This window comes from Panthera leo, chromosome B4, assembly GCF_018350215.1.
Source record: "Panthera leo isolate Ple1 chromosome B4, P.leo_Ple1_pat1.1, whole genome shotgun sequence".
NCBI classification, from domain to species: domain Eukaryota; kingdom Metazoa; phylum Chordata; class Mammalia; order Carnivora; family Felidae; genus Panthera; species Panthera leo.
Window position 1 is genome coordinate 95,196,321 of NC_056685.1, and position 22,447 is coordinate 95,218,767.

At 39.1% G+C, this 22,447-nt stretch overlaps 1 protein-coding gene across 1 annotated transcript in view; it reads right to left on the reverse strand.

Moving 5' to 3' along the window:
- The window catches only part of TSPAN8 (tetraspanin 8), a 31,813-nt gene extending 9,608 nt beyond the window's left edge, over positions 1 to 22,205 (reverse strand). Inside the window, exons 1-5 of the mRNA XM_042947174.1 lie at positions 21,787 to 22,205; positions 9,280 to 9,342; positions 4,421 to 4,558; positions 2,881 to 2,955; positions 2,676 to 2,783 (exon numbers count right to left, since the gene is read on the reverse strand). Of these exons, the coding sequence (XP_042803108.1) occupies positions 2,676 to 2,783; positions 2,881 to 2,955; positions 4,421 to 4,558; positions 9,280 to 9,342; positions 21,787 to 21,846 (444 nt within the window). The 5' untranslated portion in view covers positions 21,847 to 22,205. The remainder of the gene's footprint in view (positions 1 to 2,675; positions 2,784 to 2,880; positions 2,956 to 4,420; positions 4,559 to 9,279; positions 9,343 to 21,786) is intronic.
- Between the last annotated feature and the right edge of the window lie 242 nt (positions 22,206 to 22,447).

Here is a 22,447-nt window from a genome sequence, read left to right on the forward strand (position 1 = left end):
TGTGAGAATTCTCTGAAATTCAAAGAGAAAACCACTTAGTGTCTACAATTTTTGTCCATGTGTGGTGGGGCCCCAGGTCATCCAGCCAGAGTTTGGTGTAGGACTCTTTATCCTAATCCTATCTGTTACTAAAAGGGAAAAACCCTGGTGGAAGAAAGAAAGAAAGAAAGAAAGAAAGAAAGAAAGAAAGAAAGAAAGAAAGAAAGAAAGCGAAGGAAGGAAGGAGAAAGAAAGAAAGAAAGAAAGAAAGAAAGAAAGAAAGAAAGAAAGAAAGAGACTCGAAATGGACATTAAGAAAGAACTATAGTACTGTGAAACAGGAAGCTTCAGGCATAGGATTAGTGTACAAGAACAGAAGTAATTCAGAAGCGTGCTACGACACACAGAACATTTAGAATCCCATGGTTGGCACTGAGATCTTGGATATCAGAAACAATGTGCAGCAAAGATGATTCAGGACCCAATCCAGAGATCCAGTGGATACCTACAGTATATTTTGTCTTAGGTCAACCACCTGGGAGGATCAAGGATGCTCAGTCCCACCCAGGGAAAGAATTGGGTTGCTTAAATCATTCCTGCTTTAAACCTGGATTGGTCTGGGCTCTAGAGTAGGATGCTAGAGGGGAGGGGATCAAGAAATGCAGCTATGGGGAAGCCGGGAAAAGCACAACACAGAGGAAGTGAAGCAGGGACTGACTCCTATCACGTTTCAGCTCTTGGAAATGATGCTTTCAGCAGAATTTTTACAAGCTGGAGTCTATTCAAACAGGAACTGGGGAATGCTCTGGAATAAAAAGTCATCTGATAAATAGTTCAAGAAACCAAGGATGTTTCAACTTGAAAAGCAAAGCTTTTTACAAGTCATACAACAGCCATTGTCAAAGAAGTTGCAATGTGCTAAAGCATCAGTAGATTTTCTTTTCCCTCTAAAACTCCAGAAGGAAGAACTAGATGATGTAAATCCTAGGGAAGCAGATTTTGTTTCAAATTAAGAAAAAACATGCTAATCATCAGACATGGACATAAATGGGATGGGATGGCAAAAATCGGGGCACTTTCAATTCTTCAATTTTTTAAAAAAAATTTTTTTAACATTTATTCATTTTTGAGAGTGAGAGAGACAGAGCATGAGCAGGGGAGGGGCAGAGAGAGAGGGAGACGCAGAATCAGAAGCAGGCTCCAGGCTCCGAGCTGTCAGCACAGAGCCTGACGTGGGGCTCGAACTCACAGACTGTGAGATCATGACCGGACGCTCAACTGACTGAGCCACCCAGGCACCCCAACAATTCTTCAATATTTAATGAGAGACTGGATGAACATAAATATAAAATACTCCAATCAATGGATCATGTTAAATGAATCATGTCAAGTCATGTCAGGTCAAATGCCCTAAATGTCCAGCTCTCCTCTAAGATTCTGAGAATTTCTATATGTGAAATGAATCTTCCATGTAGCTAATATGATTTGAACTCTGAACAAAGAAGGTGTGATTAGGAGTTTCACAAAGCAATTTTTTAGACACACCTTAAAGCATGTGTCATATTTAAAAGAAAGAGAAAAGGAGTAATTTCTAAGATAAGGTAGGGAATGATGCCAAGTCAGGAAGGCAGAATTATGTAAGGGAGCCTGAGTAGACAAACCTGACTGGACTAGGGTGGTTTTGTGTTATTTTGTTTGATGGGGTAGTGCTTACTAACGTTAAAATATTAAGTAAGAGCCAGAGAATGTAACACCTTCAACATCTGCCCAAGTTTTGACTATACCCTAATGACAGAGAAGCAGTTTCAATAACTAAATATGGGAGGGGTTGATATGCCAGTTTAAAAAATTAACTAGTCAGACAGCTGAGTTCAAATTCCAATCCCATTACTTGTTAGCTGTCAGACCTCTAAGCCCTAACCTACTTATCTGTAAAATAGGGATAATAAAGATAATATTATCCATCTCAAAGAGTTGTCATAAGAGTGAAATGAGCTACCAAAGGTAAAGTCTAGTAACACTAAATAGCAATAAATGATAGGTATAATTATTTTTATGACAGATGGGGCAGATATGGAGGCAGAGAGAGAGAGAGAGAGAGAGAGAGAGAGACTCTCAAAATGCTCCAAACACACTACCCTACTAAATGGTAAATATGAAAACAACTATTGATTTGGCTGAACTGAGGCTTAATTGATCATAAAGATTTCTTTTTTTTAAATTTTTTTTTTTTTTTTTTCAACATTTTTTTATTTATTTTTGGGACAGAGAGAGACAGAGCATGAACGGGGGAGGGGCAGAGAGAGAGGGAGACACAGAATCGGAAACAGGCTCCAGGCTCCGAGCCATCAGCCCAGAGCCTGACGCGGGGCTCGAACTCACGGACCGCGAGATCGTGACCTGGCTGAAGTCGGACGCTTAACCGACTGCGCCACCCAGGCGCCCCTGATCATAAAGATTTCTTAATCTCTGTCCTTCTAAACTGCTTCAAAACCTCATAAGAAGCTGGAAACAGAGTTAGAAATATTCTTGGATTTTTACTATTGCAGAGTGACAGAATAATCAGTCAAAATCTGCAAAGTGGAGATATGTTTTAACATTAAATAATCTTTAAAAATCTATAAAAATATCTTTAAAAATTAGGTAAACACGAAACCTATGGCAAACTACCCAAATGACCTACAAATTCAAATTACCTCTTCTTGAAATTCAGCCAGGGCTTTCTGGAATGCTTTGGCATCATTATCTGCTGCTTCCAAAAGCTTTACATTTTCATAGAGAGTCTCATTCAGAATGCGCTCGGACTGAAAATTGAAAAGCATTGTTAAATTATTCATGCCAGAAAGTACTATTTTGATTTTTCAGACTTTTCCAAAATTATCATATGTCATGTGTACGCACCTCAGATTTGAAAGTAGCTCCTAAGATGCCTGCTGCTACTTGCAGAAGCAGGATCAAAAGCAAGCCTATGAAAAACTGGAAAAAGAAAGAAATGGAACACATGTTATCTCCAGGGCATTCAGTGACATCTTGGGACATTTGAGCATGGTGTTTCTTTCTCCAGTCGGGATCATATTACTGTTGGAATAATAACTGTGTTCTTCATTTATTCTACCCTTTGCCTCAAAAAGCCAATTTGGGGGCCATTAGTGGTCAGAAACATTTGCTTCAGACACCAATCAAGCAGTGTTTAAAACAAAAATGTATGGATAGGATTGTAGACATCAGTGTGATGTTGAGTGGAGGGAAGTTTGAAAACTTAGATACAGTTACTTGTGTATTATCTTTCTCCTCTTTCTTCATCAAACACAAACTCACACAAACTTTAAAGCAAATTTCCGAAGTGACTTCAAAACAAGTTTTCTACCGCTACCAAAGTCACCCAGGGTCTTGTTATAAATGTAGACTCCTGAAACCTGCCTCAGGTCTACTGAATCATAACTTTAAAGAATGCGGTCCACAGATTAGGTTTTCTCTTTTTAAAACCAGCTCCTTGAGTAATTAAATTCCCCAAACTGCAAATGAGACCTATTGATCAAAAAGTAACCACTAGGGATACTATTAAAGTCCTGCTAAAGCTCTGTCTCTAGCTTCTCTCTTAATAAACAAACAGTTAACAAATATCTTTTCAAGGACAGACACAATACTTATTTTATTAGAGGAACAAGCTTAAATGAGTTCTGTAAACTCTAATGTTAGATTTTATTTAACAAATACGTCTTGGTCTTTATCTAATATTTTTCTACACCCATTCATCATTCTGTTGTTCATGTGAAAAGTAAATGTCTATGGGTTAGCCCAACCCAATCCATCCTCCTTGAAGCTTTCTAAGTAGCAAATCTGATTACGTCAGTCCCTTATAATTTTGTTACCGTGGGATATGATTTGGTGCCGTCCACATTCAGACCCATCTCCCATCATTTACTGAAAGCAGCCTCTGCCTGCCACGCTCCAGCCATACCCAAGGCCTTGTAATTCTCTAAATGTGCCAGCATTGTCCTGCCAGGCTCTCTCCCTGGAAAGCCCATCACACCCTCACCCACACAGCCACCTTATTCCCTTCTGCTCCTAGTTTGAAAATTCTCTCCTCTACTCTTGCCCTCCTCTTCTTGGACCATTCACACTTGTAGCTAATAATTTGCGTGTCAGTCTTCCCTAATGTCTTAATGTCTATGTCTTTTAGCACAGTATCTGGCACACAGCACGTACTCAGTAAGAGTGAATGAATGAATGAGTGAATGAATAAATGGATGGATGAATAAATGAAATTTCTCAGGGTACCTCTAATCTAAGCTAAAAATAGTACTCTCTATAATCAAACTCTTTAAACAAAAGTTAAAGTTTCATCAATCTTGGCAAGTTCTTTTGACAGACAACGGGGATGGGAGATAATCCTCCCAAGTCTGAAGACTGAGTATTTTGATTTGTCTGGAGAACTCACCAAAAGAAGCATGCAGCGGCTTTCTTTCACGGCACCACAGCATCCCAGGAAACCCAGAATCATGATGACAGAACCCACAGCAATCAAGATATTCACTGAAACATAGGGGTTAGTGCTAGAATCCCCAGGGCTGAGAATCTGAAAATAAGAAAGGAAATTAATGACAGAAAATCCCTTTCTTTGGTGTTTTTCAACAAATATCCATTGAGTACTTAGTATGTGCCTGACCCTATTCTAAACCTTGAGATACTTCAGTGATCTAAACAAGCAAAAATCCTTGCCCTTGAGGAGCTTACAATCTATTGAGGTGTTACTTATCTGAATAACATTTCCAACTTCCATGTGGTATGGAAGAAATATAATAGGCTTTTAAAAGACCAATTATTTTTAAAAGCTTAGGACAAGTACTTTCACCCATGATGTGATCTTTGGTTTGCATGTTTTGTGTTTTATATGTAAGAGTAGCATTGTAAAGCATGCACTTTTATGCCAATTTAATTATCTAAATTAGAAAGGCAAATTTCTCAAACTACTGACAGACGCGACAATATGAATGAATTTCAAAAAACATTGGGGTGAGCTAAATAAGCTATATTCAAAACTGTACAATTCCATTTATATGACATCCAAGAACAGGTAACTCAGAAATCACAGCGGTGCTTGACTTCGAGCGAGGTAGGAAGGAAAGACGGAACTGACAGCAAAGGGATAGGAGTGAACATCTCTAGGTTTATAAAAATGCTTTGCATACTGACTGCAATGGTGATTACACAGGTCTATATATTTGCCAAGACAAACAAAAACATTTAAACTAAGAAAATAGGGTCGCCTGGGTGGCATCTGACTCTTGATTTCGGCTCAGGTCATCATCTCACAGTTCATGAGTTCGAGTCCCACTTTGGGCTCCACAGCTGACAGCACAGAGCCTGCTTGGGATTCTCTCTATCCCCCTCTCTTTCTCTCTGCTGTTCGCACACTTGTGCACTCTCTCTTTCTCTCTCTCTCTCTCTCTCTCAAAATAAATCAATCAACTTTTTTAAAAAGTTTGAAAAAAAACTAAGAAAATAAGTATGGTTCTTGATATTCCATATAATTCTATCTCCTTGTTCCCAGAAAGTATAGTCTGTAGAGTCTTCCAGAAACTCTTTATTTTGCCTGTTAAGTAATGGGATATTGAAGAAAACATCCTAGAGCTCTTTATGTTGGCTTGGGCTACCCATCTTCTGTAATTCAGTTCTTCTCTCCAGCAACACACATACTGTCCTTCATCACCTTCATCATACCCTGCCTCAATCTACCACTTGTCCTCTAGATATATCACAATCAAAAAGTGAAGCCTTGTGCCTGTGTTATACATGAGTACTCCATGTGGCCCATCTGTCTTGTATGATCTCTATCTACTGGGCTATTTCCAAGTGGAACACTACTTGTTAGACTAACTCAGAGACTATGCCTCCTAGGATCTGCTGCACAGCATGTAAGTTAGCTCCCTTAACAGGAAATACAAAACAACAACAACAACAAAAAACAAAAACAGAAAACTACTGATAATGATGCATACATTTTTAAAGACTTTAAAAATCAACTCAGAGCCTAGAGGAAAGCTTCATTCAATCATCAGTGGAAAGTAATGCGTTGAAATTGTAAAAGCAGTAAAACAAAGATTTATATTCTAGTCAGGGTCCTTATATATAACTAAGTTTATTATTTATCCCTGGAATAGTCACCTAACCCTGCTGGGCCCCAGTTTCCCATTTATAAAGGAAATTGGGTCAGCCTCTGTGGTATCTAAGGCCTCTTTGTCTCTAAAAGTCTATGCTTACAGACAATGTTTCAACTTACAGATTTAGAAAGCTTGGTTATGTCCCAAAGACTTTTTTTTTCAGGTTTTTTATTTGTTTGATTTTTGTTTGCTTGCTCATATTGGAGCTAAGAAATCAGTTTTGTTAATAAACATGCATGACATCTGGGTCAAAACAGATAATGACAAGAAAAGGAAAGGAAAGGGAAGGGAAGGGAGGGGAAGAAAAGAAAAAAGGAAAGAAAAGAAAAGAAAAGAAAAGAAGAAGAGAAAAGAAAAGAAAAGAAAAGAGAAGAAAAGAAAAAAAAGAAGGCCAGCATTAGGAAATCCACTCTACCCCCTCACCATCAAATACCCCTTCACTAGAATGTCGTGGCTGGTGCAGGCAAAACTTAAGGCTTCTGAGAGGAATAACTCACTGTCTGAGTTATCAGAACTCTGCTTAGATAGGCCAGATATAGAAATAACAGGTCAAATATCTACAAGTGTGATGGATGGTGCAACCAGCATTTATTCAGCAGGTAGTGAAGTACTTCCCTAAGACTGGTCTGGGCAGGGTGACCCCCTGTCAGGTACTACCGGCCAGAAAGCAGTGTGTTGGATGCCTGGAGGTCACTGTTTCAAGTCCAGCTACACAAGTGGCTATTCTTTTTCAGGCAAGAAATGGAAATCTGAGTTCAGCTGTTTGTTCCAGGAGAGGCACAGCAGAGTTTTAAAAGCTGTCTTGGATGAACAGTGTCTGTGTGTATTAGGACAAGGGGAGAATTTCTAATGGCTGAACCTTGATCTTTGGATTATAAGGGATCTCCTGGGACAAGAATGACTGTCCATAGGCTTTTTTCCCTGAGGAAAAACAAAGTGTCCTTATGAGAGAGACATTTTTAGCACAAAGAGATATGCTAGAGGTTGTGCACAAAGACCTCCCTGACATTCTTCCTTTCTGTGCTTACGCTCATGTTTTTCCTTCTAAAACTGTTGCCTTTGTTTTTCCACTGCTAAATTCGGTTTTTTGCAGTCTTGATTCTTTGTCACTGACTGCAGATAAAGACAAATCAAGCCAGTTTCACAGAAGTCAAGCTGGTTAATGATGTCCTGGCAGATAAGGGCTTTTATTCAGGGCGTGAGGCTGACAGAACGCAAGAGTAAAAATGTAACCGAAGATGCTGCCTAGCTCTAGTAATTCATTCGTGTCCCCGGATGTGGAGTCCCACCCTCTCAAGGACAGCAGTTTTTCTCTTAATACATTCAATGTGTGGAATTTCTTAACAGACTAAACACCAAATTTGTTTACCAGAAGCACTTGGGGGAAAGAAAATGTTCCCACATCAACCAGAAATAAAATAACATAAATAAAATACAGGCTGCACACATATCTTAAAAAGGCCAAAGCACCCTCTCAATAGGTGGCTGTTTAATCTCTGTGCTTAATTATGAGTTCCAAAGTCAGACATCCGCTTCTAGATAGCAGAGATTCAGCGCATCTTCAAATACCCTTCTAGAGTTCAAACCCAGAGCCCAAGCCCACCAGGAAGCCACAGTTAACATTTACCAGTATAAAAAAAATACATCAAGTCTGGATGGACTAGGGTATTAACAACTAGTTGCTACACCTGTCTCCCACCCAATTTCTTCATCATGGGTAGGCACAGAATGAGGAAGCAGCTGTCACTGTGATTCCCTAGGTTCTCTAAGGGTAGAAAGCAAATTTTAAAAAGAGAAGACAGAGAATGAAGGAAGGGAGGAGGGGAGGGAGGAAAGGAAGGGGCAGAAAAGTCACCCAGTTTAGGAAAGGAATCAGAACAGATGTTAATTTGTTTTCAATCTTTCTTACAACGAGGCTGTCTCCAAAGGCATTCAGCTTAATCATGATGTAATAAGTTTTTACAGAGAATACATTACTTTAATTGCTGGCTTAATATATCTTAATGATTATCAACTAAGAATCAAAATTCCTCTTACAGAGAGAAATTTTATTTGGGCAAATAAATACCTTGAAAGGGCGCTAGCAGTAGATGTGATCCTGAATACTGGCAAGAGCCCAGACAACAAAGAACAAGGGGACTACGGTGCATACGGTTAAGAACAATAATTGAGGAATTTTGTGAGGGTTGGGTGGAGGGAGTGCTCCTGAGAAGAAGGGAGAGAGGAAAATGGGAGCAGGAGAGCCAGGAAACAATGCCAGGTATTATGCCGGGTAAAACCAAGAGAACGGCCCTACACGCCCTCCCCTTTTCTCCCACACACTCTCTTTCCACCTTCACAAATGTGTGCGTGGTATGGAACAGAAACAGCACACATGCAGTCGAAAGACTGGAGCCAAAATTGACTCTATGAACTAAGCTTCCTCCAGACCCGTGGAGATCTTGGTAAGAGCTTTGCCACAGGGCGTGGAATGGTGCATGGTGAAGGAAAGAGGCTCGTGCTAATCTTATTTAGAGAGCAAGAAGCTCGACACCCCCAGCCAGCTGCTGAGTCACACTAGTGTGACCAGCTTCTTACTGCTATAAGGAGTTACCCTCAATGCCAGTTGATGCAGGAATTGCCAACCATCGTGGTACCTTGTTGCCTTTAAAACACAGATCCAGATTCTTCTTCTCCAAGAGAACTTCTCACCTTCTTTACTTTTGGACCAGCCTCCCACCTTGGGATCAGCCAAATGATTGTCAATACCTCGTATCGCAAAATTTGTTCTTGGTGTGGAGGAATGGTAGTCTGTACCCTCCAGCTACACTTCAGCCTGGCCTATGCAAATAACAAAGGAGGCTGATTTCCATTTTGGCCCCTTCAACCCCCACTTTCATGGCAATCTCCCTATCTTTGGCATAACACCTCTCCCTTCTCCAGAAAGCTTGATCCATGCCTAGCAAAGTGCCAGGCACACAGTGAGTGAGTGATCTTGATTAATTAAACTGAATTTTTAAATGATAAAATCACATACCAGCACAAATGACTACATGAGGCAATTAAGGAATATGCTACAGAAATATTTACATTATTATTGTCATTACTCTCATCATAAGAGGAATAAACTGTTTTGGAAACAGAGAAGCTTATTTACCTCTTGACCGTCTTTGCTTACTCGTACCCAAATCGCTATTGCTAGGATCACGATGCCACATAGCTGTAGAAAGGAAAAAAAAAAATGTTAGACAACCAAGGCAAACTGCAACTCTGATTGAACACACTCCCAGCCTTCCGGTTACGATGGTTTATCATTAATTATATATTACCACCTAAAAGAAAATCTGGTATATTCATGTGCAGGTAATTGCTAAAATGTTCTGCTGTGATTGGTAAATTTGATAAGAATAATTCTTTTTCCTGCCCATGATCCATTCATGGGTCTACAGACAAGAAATCATCACCACTACAGGGGAGGGGAAAAATGATTTTTTCATGTTTCAACTCGAACTCTGTTTTCGCTAGATTGTAATACACAAAAGATAAGTCACAACAGCTTAAAGGAAAAATATCCTTACTAGAGCCCTGGGCTTGTTTCTAAGAAGCTGTCTTGAACGAAAAAGGAAGAAAATAACTAATTATCAAACATTCCTTCAAGATTCAAGAAGCAAGAAATCAGGATAGACAGGGAACAGTAGTACATCTGACAAAATCTGCAGGTAAACAACAAGGGTTTACAACACTTTTTGTACCCAAATAAACTCTTTTAAAAACAAGCACTTTTAGGTTGTAAAGCTTACCCAGAGAGGAAGAACAACGAGCGACAGTACTTAAACTCTTAAATGCATTTAATGACTTTACCAGATTATTTAATTTGGACCAAAGCCAACACATAAAATGTGAAACACATTTTACTTTTGTGTAAAGAAAACCCTTGTCTTTCAGGGTTTGGTTTGCTTTTGTTTCGTTTCAGATATATATGTTGCAGCCTCGAAAAAAAAAAAATCAAAGATCTATTATCAAATAGAGATGTTGAGAACAAGCTTGGTAACATAACAGACACAGCAGGCCTCGCAAGACTTTCTAGACTATTCCAGCCGTATGGTGCTCTGACAGAGAAATGCCCGAGTCCTCTGAAGCCCGGTGACCTTGTAGTATCATTGCTTTTGTGCATGGTTGAGCCATATGCTTGGAATGTCAAAACAGCAGTTTCACTTTTTTTGTAATGTTTATTTAATCTTGAAGGACAAAGAGACAGAGCATGAGTAGGGGAGGGGCAGAGAAAGAGAGAGACACAGAATCTGAAGCAGGCTCCAGGCTCCCAGCTATCAGCACAGAGTCCAACATGGGGCTTGAACTCATGAGCTATGAGATCATGACTTGAGCTGAAGTCAGACACTTAACCGACTGAGCCACCCAGGTGCCCCCAACGATCTCACTTTTAATGGCTCATGAAGCCTGCCGTGGAAATAGAGTCAAAGCCTTTGTTTGGGAATAGGACATACCATGAGCAGCTGAATAAGGGCAGAATATCTGTGTTCACTAAAAGATCTCAGAAAACATCATCTGAGTTCAAACCCTTCCTTTCAGGTAAAGAAGCTAGAACCCTGTGAGATAACAGTCACATCCTGAAAATCTGGCACCGCTCCTCATCCAATCCCGCCCGTCTATGTGCTCCAAGTGTTACAAAATAACAAACGCAGTGGAAAACCAAAGCTCTTTCTCAAATCGCCAAATAACCTATACAATTTAATGATCTTGTAGGCACACACTCGCACACACTATAAAATACAAACCACTGAAAAGACAGCTTTAGAGCCTGAAAACCCTCATTTTTTTCCTCCTGTTTTCCACTAAATCCTAATTTCCCTTGCAGATGGAGATAAATGCTCATTTTACCTGTTCTGTGTTAATAAGTAAGTCTATAAAAATTTATGTTGAATGACAATGAGACCCTCTGAGGTTTTCAGTAATCTACAGCAGTTGGATTTTTGTTATTCAATTTGTTCATTGATATTTTCTTTCTTTTATGAATCTCAAGCAGATTTACACTGATTGCCTTAATAGTTGGCCTGGCTTTTAGCTTAACTGAAAATAGTATTAATTATCCAAATAGGTATTATAGTTATTATCGTTATCTGATATTTATTTATGAGACTATCAATGAGAAAATTGTAGGAGGTCCTAGAGACTAAGACTGTGGTTTTTTTTAAACTCTTAACTTTTTTGCTTGTTTCTGTGTGACTTTTTAGTTTACTTTTTCAATGCTTTTAGATCTCAAATCATTGAGAAATCTTATGAAATCAGCTCTATTTGCTCGTCAAATGATAACTTTTAGTCTTCTCAGTCACCAAAAGTCACCTGTAACATTCATTAACTTTAAAAGAAAGGTGTATCAAAATGAGACACTATTACATGCCCACTGAAATGGCCAAAATCTGAAACGCTGACAACCCCAAATGCTGGCAAAAATGTGAAGCGACAACAGGAACCCTCCCATTCGTTGCTGGTGGAAATGCAAAATATCACAGCCACCCTCAAAAACGGCTTGGCAGTTTCTTACCAAACTAAACATGCTCTTACTATATGATCCAGCAATCATGCTCCTGGGTATTTATCCACACAAAAACCTGCCCAAGGATATTTACAGCAGCATTGTTCACCCTTGCTGAAGCTTAGAAGCAGCCAAAATGTCTTCTAGTAGGTGAACAAATGAATAAATAATCTGTGGTACATCCAGACAAGAAAGCATTATTCAGACTTAAACAATATAAGCTATCACATCATGAAGAGACATGGAAGAAGCTTAAAAGCATGTTACTAAGTAAAAGAAGCCAATCCGAAAAGGCTACATACTGCATGATTTGGACTATATGACTCTCTGAAAAAGGCAAAACTATGGAGACAGTTAAAAGATTGGGGGTTGCCGGTGGTGGGCGGGGGGGACAGAATGCAGAGCTAGAGCACAGATGATTTTTAAGGCAACAAAAATACTCTATAAAACATTATAGTTATGGATACATATCAAGGCCGTTATACATTTGTTCAAACTCATAGAGTGTATAAAACCAAGAGAGAAAGAACCCTAATGAAAACTATGATCTTTGGATGGTTATGATGTGTCAATGGTGGCTCATCAATTATAACGGATGTTTACTGCTCTGGTGAGTGACACTAATAACAAGTTAGGCTATGCATGTGTGAGGGTAGGGTATATGGGAAATTTTTGTACCTTCCTCTCCATTTGGCTGTAAACCTAAAACTGCTCTAAAAAATTAAGTATTTTTTTAATGTGTATTTTTATTTTTCTAAGAGAAAGAGCAAAAAGAGAGAAGGAGACAGAGAATCTGAAGCAGGCTCCAGGCTTCGAGCTGTCAGCACAGAGCCCAATACAGGGCTCAAATTCATGAACTGAACGGTCAGATCATGACCTGAGCTGAAGTTGGATGCTTCACCAACTGAATGACCCAGGCACCCCCCAAAAATTAAGGTTTTTTTTCCTAAAGAAAGACCATCCAATTATTTCAGGAGTCAAGAGTATTTTGCCCAATTTCAATCTTTACAATTAGATCAGTTTTCTTAGAAATCTTGAAGTCGGACAAACTATCATTTCCATTCCTATCTCTCTATTTTTTCTTCAAACTTCCTCTTAAAAACAGAAGAAACAAATGTTGAGAACACACCATTCTCATCTTTTTGAAGATATTGGCATGTAAAACTTAGTCTTAAAGATATAAAATTATTAAATTTTATGCTGACTGACTTTAAAAGTAAATTGATCTTCTGTAAAGAATAATCATTCCAGGGGCGCCTGGGTAGCTCAGGTCATGATCTCACAGTGTGTGAAGTTGAGTGCCAAGTCCAGCTCTACACTGAAGTGCAGAGGCTGCTTGGGATTCTCGGTCTCCCTCTCTCTCTGCCCCTCCCCCATTCTCTCTCTCTCTCTCTCCCTCTCAAAATACACTTTTTTTAAAAAAAAAAAAGAATAATCATTCTAGAGTCATGGTTGATATTAACCTATGTTATCCCAGTTGTTAAAGACTGGCTATCATAATGGTTCTTTGAGCCTTTTTCCAGTTTGGCTTTGGGTGTTTGTCTCCAGCCTTCTTATGTTGTTTAAATAACTGAGAGTATAAATCAAGAAATAAGTATCCAGCTCTGTCCTACTTTCTGTTGATCAGGTTGTAAAGGAAATGAGTAGATATTTTGGGCCTCTGAGTCCAAAGTAGACGTGGCAGAACAGGCCTCCTTCCCCCCAGTGCCCACCTTCTGGCTTCTCTTTGAAGGAAGATCATTGTGGTTGCTACTCAGCTCTCATAAGACCTCTTTCTTTTTATGGAATTAGGCTGCATTTTGTCTGAGCCAGCATTCTAAAAAATTAGGTAATAATTTTGATGTTTGCTTTTGAGCATGCTATGGACTGAATTATATCCCCCCAAATTTACATATTAAAGCCCTACCCTACAGTTTGACTGTATTTTGAGATAGGACTTTATGAGGTTAATTACTGTTTAATGGGGTTCTAATCTGACATTACTGGTGACCTCATAACAAGAGGAAGAGACTTCTGTGTCTCTGTCTCTGTGTCTTTCACTTTCTCTCTGCATTGATGCATGGAGGAAAAACAATGCAAGGACACAGCAAGAAGGCAGCCATCTGCAAGCCAGGAAAAGAGCTCTCACCAGAAATCAAATTGGTTGGCACCTTGATCTTGGACTTCTAACCTCCAAGATGGCGAGAAAATAAATTTCTGTTGTTTAACCCACCAAGCCTGTGGTATTTTGTTATGGCAATCCAAGCAGACTGAGACAGGAAAGAAGCTGAAAACTACAAAGTGGTAGGAAGAAAAATGGAAGCACCATCTAGATCAAGGATAAATGGCATAGAACAAGCTGATTTGTCCTCTTCTCTGATAGTGTGTCCGCCAATCATCCCTACTCCTTCCTCTCAATTCTATCTTTTTTTAAAGTTTATTTATTTATTTGGGGGTGGGGGGCGGAAGGCAGAGAGAGAGAGAGAGAAAACAAAGCCAAGCAGGCTCTGTGCTGTTAGCACGGAGCCTGACACAAGGCTTGATCTCATCAGCCGTGAGATCATGACCTGAGCTGAAACCAAGAGGCAGACTCTCAACCAACTCAGCCACCTAGATGCCCCTCAATTCTATCTTTGGATTTTATCACATTGTATTTGAAGAGTGTTGCACATGGAGGGAAGTGCATAGCACTATGCTATGAGGAAGCATGGATTGTGAGCTACATCATTATTGGTCCAGAATGGATACATTTTAGATAAGCTTAGGGGAAAGCTTCCTAAAAGTTTATGAAAGAATAAGAACACACCCAAATGGATAGCCTGGAAAACTACAAGATTTGTCTTTATGGTAATCCCAGAACACTAGACACCATGATTACAGGCGGTGAGAATCCCAACAGCCCTAACATTTTAGGACAGTACTAACATTTTAGGAAAGTTGTTAATTTTCAAGTTTCTTCTTCTCTTCAACATTTATTTAAAAGTCTAGTTTCATTGCATCGTGGTAAGATAATGCAGAGTGTGCAACTGTTGCTTATGTGAATTTTTTATATTAAATTATTTGTTTTCCATTTATTGTATCCTCTTCTCCAGGAATACAAATTGCCCTGGTTTTCCATTCTCTGTTCTACCATCTTCTTCCACCTCATTTATCTCTTTTTGATTTTCCTCTGGGAGAGCTTCTCAATTTGGGATTCTATATCACTGTATCCATTTCATGTAGTTTCTGGAGTGGATTTTAATTCTATCATTGCATATCGGGTTTACATGAACCATTTCTTTATTGTATCCATTTTCCTTTCCTTCCCATTCTATGCTTTTCCGGTTCACTTTTTTCTTCTCTCATGGTCTCTCTCCTCTCTTTCACAGGGAGTTATTATTTTCTGGCATTGCATTGTGGAGACCGATTTCAGGATCCTTCTTCCACGATGCTGGAGTGTTTCAGGGATGTGTGCTTGTCCTCTAAGGTTTCAGAGGGACATTCCCTGTCACTTGTTCCTCAGTCCTTTTACTGGGACTTGGGCTAGATTTTCCTTTATTCATCCTTGAATAAGATGAGACCTTGTCTGCTGTATTATTCATTGAGAGTAGGGTCTGCCCTTTGCCTCACTCTCTAACAACGTGGGTCATGGTAATTCTCAGACTTCCTGTTGGAGGAGAGGTCACTCTACATTCTCTCCACAGCCATGGCCTAATGCAGCTCTGATTTACTGACACGGCCTCCTGCCACTCACACACTGCTTTTCTGCTCTAAACCAGTGGAGTCAATTAAAAACTTCAATTCTTAGCAGGCTCTGCCTTCATGGTTTTTCTATCTTCAGCCCCAAATGACTGGTATTTATTGTAACAATGAGTATTAAGTACAAAGCAAAGTGTCTCTGTAGTCGCATTCATGGGTATCTTCTAAACCTAGTAAGTAAGCCAAACACCCAGTACAACTGCTGCAAATTCTAATTTCAAATAGCTCTAAATGTAGGGGAAAGAAATCAAACACATTCCTTTCTGACATAAGTAGGGTCTGGGTGAACGTGCTTCGGGTTATCTTTGCTGCATGAAAGCACACAATCACTAAAATTTACATAACTTCAAAATAGGTAAAGAGAGATGTTCAGCATTTGATTAGCACCCGAATGTTTCTGAATCATAAAACAGATGCAAATTCAGGGATGTTTTTATCGCTTTGTGTCAGAAGTACAACTGCCATGGCAGTAACACCTGCAGACCTGAACATACGTTTGCAGGGCCCCCCCCCCGGGGGGCAAGGACACAAATCACAGACGGTCCACAGACCACAGGTCTCTATATTGAGAAGTTAGAATTCACAGTAATAAACATATAGAAAATGTTTCCTAGCTTCAACCTTGACAAGTGTGCCCACGTAATGACCTGGAAGATGAGGTTTGATTTAGAATTCTCTGACTCCTCAGAATCTGCTACCAGCAGCTGGTGGCCTGGGGAGAGCCAGCCCCGCCCAGGCCCTCACTTCCGGTTCCGTCCTGAATGAACTCTGAGAGACATGATAGCAATGAGTGTGGATACCTCAGTGCAAGCCAGCTCTGTTACAACCTGCTCCCCTTCTGCCAAACAGCCCCCCCTTGATCGCTTCAGGAGAAGGGCCTGTGCAGACTCTGGAAACAGGTTTGGAGCCATTTGGGAAGGGAAAGTTGGGGTCCCAAATCCCCAAAGTGGAGCCCAGGCTCAGAGTGAGCATAGTTCTGTAGCCCCACAGATCCCTTGCCCCATGAGGCGAGAAGAGGACCAGAGTAGGGCTAAAATAATATTTAAGTTTTAAAAGCCAATTAGGTATAAAATGTTACCATACCAGATTCTAATACTTAAAATGAAAAAGCAATATAATGGTTGGAATTGAGGAAAATTGCATTAATTGAACTATTATTGCATGACAGTCCTTGGTTATAGGCTTTCAGAAAGTATCTTATTTAATCTTCACAATTAACTCTGCTGGATAAAATTATCATCCTCATTTTACAAATACAGAGACTGGGGCACAGAAAAGTCAAGGGACATGTTCCAGGCCACAGAGCAATATAGAGTGAATTCAGGATTTGTATCTCAAGTCGGCTTACAAAAATATGCTCTTTCCATTCTCCTAATTTGTAATAGAAGAATTTCTGCCTTCATCATAATTCTTGCCATCTTATTTCCTCCTCTGTTTCAAACTCCAACATTGGAATTGATTTATCACTACACAGAGTACTTTCATATTTTTGTCTCATAAAAATGTCTATACAACATTGGTCGAAATGTCCATTTCTTGGACATTTCTTTTGCGTTGTTCTGAGTTCTTTCCTATGCATTAACTCAATCAATGACTTTCCCAGCAACGCCATGAAGTAGATACTACTATGATCCCCAGTTTTAAAGATGAAGAACTTTAAAGCACAGAGAAATTAACTAATTTCCCCTAGGTCACACAGCTAGTGATGAAGGAGCTGAGGTTCAGTCTGGACTCTCAACCACTGGGCTTCCATGTTGTAATTCTACACTGGGCTTCTGTCATTGTTGTAATTCTACACTGATGGCACAGTGTCAGAAAGCCACTGTATATAAAAAGTTCACACATTCTAGCCACAGTCAAGTCTTTATCATGGGAGATTTCAACAACTGACAGGATGTAATATAATTGGGCCTGATTGTTTGTTTGTTTGTTTCTTTCTTTCTTTCTTTCTTTCTTTTTTTGGGAGAGAGAGAACACAGGAGTGAGGGAGAGAGGCATAGACAGGAGACAGAGGGTAGTAAGCAGGCTCCACACTCAGCACAGAGTCCAACTTGGGGCTCAATCCCAAGACCCTGAGATCATGACCTGAGCTGAAATCAAGAGTCAGAAGCTCAAGTAACTGAGCCACCCAGGGGCCCCTGGGCCTGATTTTTTAAGGTTCCCCTATCTCAGTTATGTCTGCCTTAACTCTCTTCATTGCTCTCAGCACAGCCAGCCAAGAGACCCAGGCACCACATAAAATACAATGAGGAATATCAAAATTCTGGTTCCTGGACTCTCTCCAAGTTCTGACTTCCTTCTGCTCTCTTCACACTGCTTCACGCACTGGCTTCCTGCAGTTGCTGATACATTTGGTTTTTACAACCTGGCTTCTCCTTCTCCCCTTACCTCATTTGGGATTGGTAATGTGGCTTCACTCTGCTTCCCTGCACACAGGGCTGGCGTCTCTATAGCTCTCTACTTCTGGCAGGAGTTCCACTGCATCCCTGGGCTAACGGCTGTGTCCCGTGTTTTTCTGGGCAACTACCATATCCGAGCCTCCACCATATGCCCCAGCATCTACCATATTCCCTCTCAGATATCTGAGAGGAGCACAAGAAAATTGGGGCGTCTCATCTGTTCACACACAAGACTTGGAGAAATAGACTTTGAACCTGGAATTTATCCATTCTCTATGGCACCTTCCATTCACTGTAACTTACATCAAATGTTAGCATCAGTGATGAAGAATGATTTTTTCTTCCACGTGTTCTTCTTCAAATGCTAATTCTGACAAATGAAAATTGCTGCCTATTTATGTGACATATCTCAAGTTCTCTCACAAAAGAAACTGGTATGTTTAGCTTACACGACCATATGCATATCTCAGAGATATTTCAACATCTGGCCCTACTTTGCAAAAGCTTAGTTTTGCAAGTTATACCAGAAAGAATGCATTTGAAAACATAAAGCCATGGATATCTATAAGAAAACCACATCAGTGGGACCATTAAAATTTTTACTTAAGTAAACATTAGGAATGTGACAAATCGCTAATTTCCTATGAAGAGTCATAAAATCCTAACCGAGAACTTTGGGCTGGGGGATAGAGGGGAGAATAGAAATAGCAGTGATTCCCTAACCTCAGAGACTCCTGCTGTCTAGATTTTGAATGAGAATATTGATGTCACCTGTTGGCTGAGAAGTTATCATTGGTCTTTACCACCATTGTTCTCACTCAAAGACTACATTTCAAGATATGTCATATAGAGATTGTAGGTCTTACCAATATGTTGATGGAAAGAACAAGGCCTTTTACCCCAGCGAAATTAGAAATGTCTAACTGAAATATAATGCATCAGAAAGACTTTGTATTCATTATCAGAAAACAAAGAGACAATAGCAACCATAAAATAATCAGAGGTCCCCAGGAAAGCAGTGACAATATCTAGGTTCAGCATGGTACAGATCTCTAATCTTACATATATAATCCTAAACGTATAGCATGCCCCTTTCCTAATGTGCCTTTATCATTTCAGTTTAAAATTCAGATCTATTTCAAATTCCCAATTAGCTATTTAATGAAACATTGACCTCTGATGTATTCATAATAGCAACCGGCAATTTATATGCTATTTTTATGCAACAAATATATTTTGACGATTTCATGATTTGAAGATTGCCACCAGTTTAGGCACTTTAGAATGTCTTATTAAAGAACATCTTATTAAAATAGGAGCCATGCATTTATTAGCATTTTCACATTTTGGTTGTTTAAATGGCCCATGTACATTGTGTACCATAAAAAGACAATGGTCATAGTTTCTTAAAAACAAATATGAGGACTTCTTGAAGAAAAAACTGATTCCAGGTATATTGCAGGAACCAGTGAAGTAAGCCTGGAACATCTTGTCATACCAAATGGGGAAGAAGTTATGTTGTTGAGATCATGTCAAAAGGTCTCACTGAAAATACTCCCCAGTGGTCAAAGGTAAAACAAATTGCACATCAACAAAGATAAGAATGGTGATAGAGTTTAAATCTACTATATCATAAGGCTACTTACAGAAATACTTGCTTATTACTGTTGTATGATCCTGCAAATTAACTCATCATTTTGTTAAGTGAAGAGTAAGAAGCCTTTATGCTGCCTTTTTTTTAAAATAAAAACTGGATACTACTGGTAACCAATCAGTAAATGCCAAGTTTCTCTTTATTGAAAATATTCCAGCTAATAAATGAAGAAAAGGTGATAGACATAGAGTATCACCAGTTTGTATATGTGCTGCCGAAGCGAGCACAGAGTATCTCCAGTTTGGAACTCTTAATGGACTGATTCTTAGGTTCTCCAGCATCAGTGGCAACTAACATCACAAAATGTGACATGGTCAGAGAGTGTGTGAAGAAAGAACACAATGTCACTTATAAAGTAGTTGTGCTCCTACCCAAATAGCAACCTGAATCTTTTCAAGGTGACAAATGCCATCACTAGATTGGAGATAATACGGAGGACAGGGGAACATGATAAACTATACCATGGATATGTAAATAGCAAACTCCAGCCCGTGGGTAATGTGATAACACAAACAATGACACCAATTCATAAAATTTCAAGGTGGGGAGAAAGAGATGAAGACAGAAGGGGAACCTAAAGATGAAAATGGACGTAAAGGATATATCAACCAATCACAATGTCTGAACCTTATTTAGATTCTGATTCAAAGAGGAATATGTATGAAGCAATTAAAAATTTAAACCCTAGGTGGATATTTGATAATCGATTAAGAAATTCTTATTAAATTTTAACATTGTGGTTATATTTTTTAAAGAATTATTTCTCTTTTAGAGATATATATTAAAATATTTATAGGTGAAATATCTAGGATTTGCTTCAATTTACATAGGGTGGAAAAAGTGGATGAGAGCACCCGGAAGGATTGCCATGATGTCCTGGCTGTTGGGGCTGGGTGATGGGTTGATTATCCTTTTCTGTTCTGTGAATGTTCAAAATTCTCCGTAACAAAAAGCTACAAACAAAGCCAATCAAAAGTACAGAGACATTCCTTTGTTTATCTTCTACTCTCAAGCTTTAACCAATTTTAAATATTTCAAGGGAAGAAATTAATCTGGAGTAACTTTAAAAAACTGTATATATTCATGACCTACATTTAATATTTGCAAAAGCAGCCCATTTTTCCTAGGGAAAAGAGGAAGTAAAAGACAAATTTTCTTCTTTATTTTATTTTATTTATTTATATCCTCATTTGCTTACTTCATCAATATTTCATCTGTAGTCATTAGGGCTACTGACATTGAATGAAAGTAATTTTGGACAATAAGACTGTATTCCTGCAATTGAGATTAATTAGGTACATCATCATTTTAATTGGACAGAAATTTACCAACATAGATACCAGCTGCCTGTTTCCCAAAGGTAACCAGGTAAAAAACAAAACCAGAATTCTCTCCTGCTTACACCGCATAAGCCATTTTTAAATTCAGTATACAAAATGACTTTTTCATTTAAGAACTTTGGGCTATTTTTAATGATTTATTTCTGAACAATCTTTAACTGTACCATATATACTAAAAGTGATAATGGCAATTTTCCAACATCCCAGCCTGCCTTTTACCTTTTGCCTTCCAGATCTTATTTTTCCATTTTTTAACATTTGATGCTACTTACCAACTTATTTGCTGTCTTATGTCAATAAGCTTTCAAAAAAAAAAAAACCACCTAAGAACCTGCTAAAATACCAACGCTGTTGGTTAAAAGGTGGGGCGATGACACATCAAAATCAAAATACTGACTTTCAGTGGTTGATATAAACCTAGTAAGTTTAATTTTTATTTTTTCCATGATGAAAGTTTAATTTTTCCTTGATTAAACAATTTTATTGTTTCCCTCTCAAGTTATTTTATGACTCACTGTTTCTTCTCTGGGTCTCTGAAAACGATCCCTTCTCATGTCTATCATCTGACAACCCACCACTCACCTGTTTCAGACCCAGATGTAAAGATTAGAATTCAGGGGCTGGGTTCTGGTGGAATCAAACCAAATTTTTCCCACAAGGTCCTTAAAACTAGGGAGGCCTATATGATATACAACTAAGAATAGTTGTCCTTTAATTAAAGGGTATTTTTTCTTCTGTGATTGTTTTGCAACAATATCAAAACATTTATGAAATGTTTACCCTCGCAGATCCTGAAGTCTACTTTCTTGAGTCACTGGCTCATTTTCAATTACTGAAATAACCAAAGAAAGAACAAACAAATCCAAACAAGTAAATGGAAGATACATTTTCTTCCTCCTCCTATTTCTCTAGTGCAGAGTCTGTTCTTATTTGTGCTATTGATATCAAGATCCCCTTTCTTGCATAAAATTGATAATTAGAAAAAAAAGAAAACACTTACCCAGAACAAGAAGTTGAAGATAAACATAGAATATTTTAAACAGCCACTCACACCTGCCATGTCGAAGAAAGATCAGGAATCCAGATGCTGCAAATGTATCTGTTGGTTATAGGATTGTCCTGCAATATGCTCAGGAGTAATCTGCCTGCAGAGATTTCTGTGCCCACGGCTTCCGAGCAGAAATAGAAAGCAAAGGAGGGGTGGAGGGGAATAATCCAGTTATTAAAGTGGATAAAAAATTAACCCACACATTTAAATATCACAAGGGCTATCTCTAGGCGAGTATGTTCTTTTGCTTGTCATGGCTCCTGGGGCACTGGGCCAGGATATTTATGATCCTTTCTCCAAAACTGCCTCCTCTAAAGTAAACAGATATCAAGTTAAGGAGTGGCGCTGGGTCGGGGAGAGAGTGGCACAGCGATACTTGGTTGTTGGATTTCAGAACCCACAACTTCCCTGCTCTCTATTTCCACTTTAGAGAAGTAAGACTGGTTTTGCTTAGAGATAAAGGGGCATTGTGTCTCAACTCGTTTTTGCATTGTATTTTCTCAACAATGCACAATTTTTCCAGGTGCAATAAAATACATTGAGAAATCTGCAAAATCTGAAGGCTTACACGTAGCCACCTTTCATTCTTAACCCCAGAATAGTGGGAACAACC